This window comes from Medicago sativa, chromosome 2, assembly GCF_051527215.1.
Source record: "Medicago sativa cultivar Bolivia chromosome 2, Bolivia_mono, whole genome shotgun sequence".
Taxonomy (NCBI): Eukaryota; Viridiplantae; Streptophyta; class Magnoliopsida; order Fabales; family Fabaceae; genus Medicago; species Medicago sativa.
In genome coordinates this window covers 68,692,797-68,697,892 of record NC_140750.1, presented here as the reverse complement: position 1 = coordinate 68,697,892, position 5,096 = coordinate 68,692,797, and the positions used below count along the sequence as shown (strand labels likewise).

Below are 5,096 nucleotides of genomic sequence, written 5' to 3'. Positions count from 1 at the left end.
GGTGCGAGTACGATACATGTATGTGGATACGATACGAGTAAGATACGTTAACAAAATATTTATTTTGAAATTTATAATGCATGTAAAATACTTGAAATAAACATTGATTACTTTTAAATACTATATAATCATAACAGTCATAATTTACCAAAAATAACACTTTTGATAAGAATAAAAAATATAAAGTTTTCGTACAAATCATATTATATTGTAATTCATATGTTAGGATATCAACAAATGCATCCATCAAAAACAAAATTTTTAATTGCTTAATCGAAAAACTATTTATAGCGATTCATATATTAAATTTCATTTACATCTCAATTGAATTTTAACAACACAATCTCACTTTTTTATTCTTCATTTTTTCCAGGATACGTGTCAGTGAAATATCTTATAAATATCCGAGCGTATCTATCGAGTATCTTTTAAGTATCTGATAAAATATATATTGGAGTCGAGTTTCAAGCCAATCTAATTCTTATCATTCGAGCCGAGCTGAGTCAAGTTTGACTCAACTCGACTCATTTCCAACCCTATTCACTTGTATACGTGATTTTTCACGTGGTTATTGTCATTCCGTCTATCTTTAAAAGAAAAGTTAACAAAGACATATTTGCACACACAACGATGAAATCCCAATTTCAAATCCAAGTAAATATATCTTATATAATATAATAATATCACTATTAACAGTTGAGTTAAGCCATGCATTTAGAGGTGATTAAAAACATTCATTTTTAAAAGTTACTAAACAGACACGTCAATTTTCCTCCTAATCAAGTCCTAACTTCCAATCAACTATTCATAACCGACTTTTTTCAGTCAAGCGAGCAAGTGGCTTGTGAAGAATGGGCCATTACCAAAGGCCCAAGAAAAAGCCCATACACAAAAATCTAACAAAGCAAGAATCTCTCCACTTTATCATCTTCTTCTTCATTCATCATCATTTCATTTCTAACAAAAACCCTATACCGACTCGCGCAACGCCATTTCACAACTACAACCCCAAAAACCAAATTCAAACCATTCAACCATGGCAGGACCCGTTTCACAAGATTGGGAGCCCGTCGTCCTCCGCAAGAAAGCTCCCACCGCCGCTGCCAGGAAGGATGACAAAGCTGTCAACGCCGCTCGTCGTGCCGGTGCCGATATCGAAACCATGAAGAAACGTTGAGCTTCTTTCCTTTTCTTTCATTTCTTTAATCATTCGTTTTCTAAGTATCGTTAACCCTAGGATTTCGAAATTCGTTCCTTCGTTTATTAAAAATAAATTTCATGTTATCTTTGTGCTTTCGATCAAAGCGTTTAATTTGTTAAATCACTGTTTGGATTGTTGATATTTCTTATTAGGGTTTGTGTTGTTAATTTTTTTTATATTGCATTTTTTTATTTGTTATATCTATGTTAAATTTGAAATAATAAATGTTTTTTCTTGGTGATAATCTTTCATGGTTTTTCATTTCTGTTGTTGATTTTCTATTAATATGATGTGTTTAAGGCACGGTATGGATAAACAGCTTAATTTACAGCTTATAGCACAAACATGTCTCATGATAAGTGCTTATGTTTAAACAACGACAAGTGACACCGACAATAATTTGAAAAAAAAAAAAGTGATAATTGAATGTAATCACATACCACGGCGTGTGATGCTGCAAAAACTGACACCAGACACGCCTTCGATCAGAAGTGTCGGTGCTATGTAGTGTGTAAGCTATTTCTATAACACGAGATAAAATAAAGTCACATTGTTTTCGTATAAGCTATGTTTTCATATGTTATCTTGGAGAGCTTATGAAAATAAGCTGAAACAACTTATGAACAAGTCATCAGCTGTTTTTATAAGCTCTCCTTAATAGTCAGACTAGTGCTTATGCTATTATATAAGCTCAAATAAGCCAATCCAATCATGCCCTAAACTCTGGATTATTGAAAAAAAATGAGAATTGAATGTAACCACATGTGTTGGTGTGTGTCAGTGCTAGAAATTGTCGGACCCCAGACATGCCTTCGATCATAAGTGTTGGTGCTACATATTGTATAAGCTAGTTCTATAACACGAGATAAAAGAAAGGCACATTTTTTTTTTCTTCGTATAAGCTATTAGCTGTTTTTGTAAGCTATCTTGGAGAGTTTATGAAAATAAATGCCTTCGATCAGAAGTGTTGGAGCTACATAGTGTATAAGCTATTTCTATAACACGAGATAAATTAAATTCACATTGATTTCGTATAATCTATGAGTTGTTTTCGTAAGCAATCTTGGATAGCTTATGAAAATAAGCTGAAAACAACTCATGAACAAGTCATCAGCTGTTTTCATAAGTTCTCCTTCATAGTCATACAAGTGCTTATGCTATTATATAAGCTCAAATAAGCCAATCCAAACATGCCCTAAATTTGACGTAGGACTTTGGATTATTGGATTTTCAAGACTCTAACACAAATAGTTTATGAGCAGTTTTCTGCAAGTTGTTTTTGTAATTATGAGCAGTTTTTTTCATTGATTGATCTTTTACTTGTATAATTGAATGTTTCTCATTTTTATCGTTGATTCGCTCCATTTTCTGGTCAGAGTGCTGATTGTGTTGGGTTGTTCTATACATTACAGATAATGCTGCGACAAACAAAGCTGCTTCTAGCAGCACTTCATTGAACACTAAGAGGCTTGATGAGGATACAGAGAATTTAGCTCGTGAGTCTCCGGTTACTCTATTATTTTTTTCCTTCCCATTTTATAATATTGAAACAACATTTTGCAACTCTTGGGGGGTTTAACTTTTACAAGGTATTGTATGTATTCCTAATGTCCTGGTGTTTCCCTGTGTATATATCTTGTTGGTTGAAGCATGCGAGTTGACCTGGAGGTTAGTGCTGTTAAATAGCGGTATAGTAGTGCCATAGCACTAAAGTATAGCGGAATTTAACTTACTGTTGTCGTTTTGTGATACATGGTTTAGTTCTAAGTGTTGTCAAATAGTGGCTATAGCTGTGACATAACATTGAAGCATAACATAATTTGAACAAACTACTATTTTCTGCAATCCTTGGTGGAAGTAAAACTTTATCACCATAGAAGTTATCTATAGATGTATTACTAGGTGCTAACTTTTGGAATTTGGAATATCATAAGACTGTTTGGAAGTGCTATATGTATATATCTTCCATAATTAATTGTGGAATTCATATTCTTTTACTAGCTTGGACTTAATGTGGATATAACATGTGGTTTTTTACAATATTCTTTTATTAGCCTGGATTTACTTTGCTCAATTTTGGAATATCGTATGAAAGTTCATGGTATTATTATCTGCAATTATTACATAATTACTGAGAAAATTCATATTCTTTATCTGGGCTTGGGATTACTGTGGACATGTGTACTCTTTGTTGTTTGATTTCATATCTCAGATTTTTGTTATATTAATATTATTTATGTTTACAATAATTCTTTTTATCACAATGCCAAAAATGTCTTCATAGTTTGGACATGAGAATGTGTGACTGTACTGTGTTCTAGTGTAGTCCAATACCCCCTTTGATAATTGGTGGACATTAGTCTAGATTAAGAGCAGTGTTGGCAATGGTGGAAGGCCAAAACTCCGCCATATGAACACGCCATGGCGGCCTATGGTGCTGCCATGGTGGGCATTCCTTCTCAAATTGCCGGAGGCTGTCAAAAAATTTGCAATGCCATTTCCCCATGTATTCCCTTTAACAACACTGATTCAGAGATCAGAGCTCTCGAGACTGATTCAGATCTGATTTAGAGCTCTATAATAGTAATCCCCATCCTAATCAAATATTTTTCTACAAATTGATATCCTATCTTGTTGCCTGCAAATGCAATTCTATTATAAATTATGAAGAGGTAGTAGTGTGGTCTACCACAGCAATTATAAAAATGCATCTCAGTTTACAATGTAGAATCTGTTGCTTGTGCTTTATTTCTGTTTGACGAATGACAAAATAGAAATTTGTAGTGTTCAGCAATTCAAACTTATGTATTTACAAAGAGAGGGGCTTTGTTTAACAGAGCAGTGTAGCATGCTAGCTCTGCTGTTATACCAGTTTTAGGTTTTGATCCATTTTCTCTATCCTGACTAGAATTTTTAGTGGAACATCAACTCCCTTTTATATAAGAGCCATACCTCTTTCAACTTGAATGCTTATACCTAGTAACTGGACTTGTTTGCGCAGATGATCGGGTCCCAACTGAACTCAAGAAAGCTATAATGCAAGCCAGGATGGACAAGAAGCTTACTCAGGCACAACTTGCTCAAGTATTGCTGCCGACTTCACTCACCACATATGTTTTTTTTGTCTTGATTTCATTATTTGAAGTTTGATATTAATAACGAGCATGTTTGATTGCAGATTATCAATGAGAAGCCTCAAGTGATCCAGGAGTACGAGTCAGGGAAAGCCATTCCAAATCAGCAGATCATTGGCAAGTTGGAGAGAGCTCTTGGTGCCAAACTGCGTGGGAAGAAATGAGAAAGCTAATTTGATGGCTGTGTATGTAGTTGGATCTATTTTACACTGTTGAAGCTAATCTGACGGCTGTTATGTAGTGGATTTATATATTTTACTGTCCTTGGTTGGTTGCTTTTGCATGTATGTATGCCTGAAGCTTTCACCTGTTCAAAACTTAATGCTGCAGTGACGTAAATAAAGTTGTATTTTCAGCATAAGCTTACTTTTAACCGTGACAAGGGATTGAACATGCAAAATATAGTGTTCATAAATTAGTTAGTAATTTTCATCTGTGGATATGTTTAGCTGATTGTTTCTGATAGAATCTTGAAATCTGGTACAATTAAATCTTAACTGAAATTACATCCAAATATATATTTTGATTTATAAAGTAATCTGCAATTCTGCATCGCTTATACAAGGATAGAAGTATACCGGTTTTTGAAATTATTCATATGATTTTTTCTTCTTTATGCTTTTACTACATAATTAGCGTTATTTTTTCCCTTTATGCTTTGAGCACATAATTAGCATAATTTTCAAACTCAATTTATCTTTGGAAAGCCAGTGCTAACAAATGCACAAATGAGGCATGCGTGTGTATAAGTTATTTTAACC

The 5,096-nt window shown here is 33.8% G+C and overlaps 1 protein-coding gene across 1 annotated transcript; it reads left to right on the top strand.

Annotated features, from left to right (window-relative positions):
• Window positions 1–938: 938 nt before the first annotated feature.
• On the top strand, window positions 939–4,761 carry LOC146950077 (multiprotein-bridging factor 1b-like). The gene is made up of 4 exons (XM_085746039.1): window positions 939–1,172; window positions 2,614–2,697; window positions 4,203–4,285; window positions 4,380–4,761. Exons 1-4 carry the CDS (start codon window positions 1,037–1,039, stop codon window positions 4,497–4,499), a joined length of 423 nt encoding a protein of 140 aa, XP_085602165.1. The 5' UTR covers window positions 939–1,036; the 3' UTR covers window positions 4,500–4,761.
• The last annotated feature ends 335 nt before the right edge of the window (window positions 4,762–5,096 follow it).

Coding starts and splice junctions, on each gene's coding strand:
- LOC146950077 (XM_085746039.1), top strand. CDS start 1,037: ATGGCAGGACCCGTTTCACAAGATTGGGAGCCCGTCGTCCTCCGCAAG. Junction 2,698..4,202: donor GGATACAGAGAATTTAGCTC/GTGAGTCTCCGG, acceptor TTGTTTGCGCAG/ATGATCGGGTCCCAACTGAA. Junction 4,286..4,379: donor CTCAGGCACAACTTGCTCAA/GTATTGCTGCCG, acceptor GTTTGATTGCAG/ATTATCAATGAGAAGCCTCA.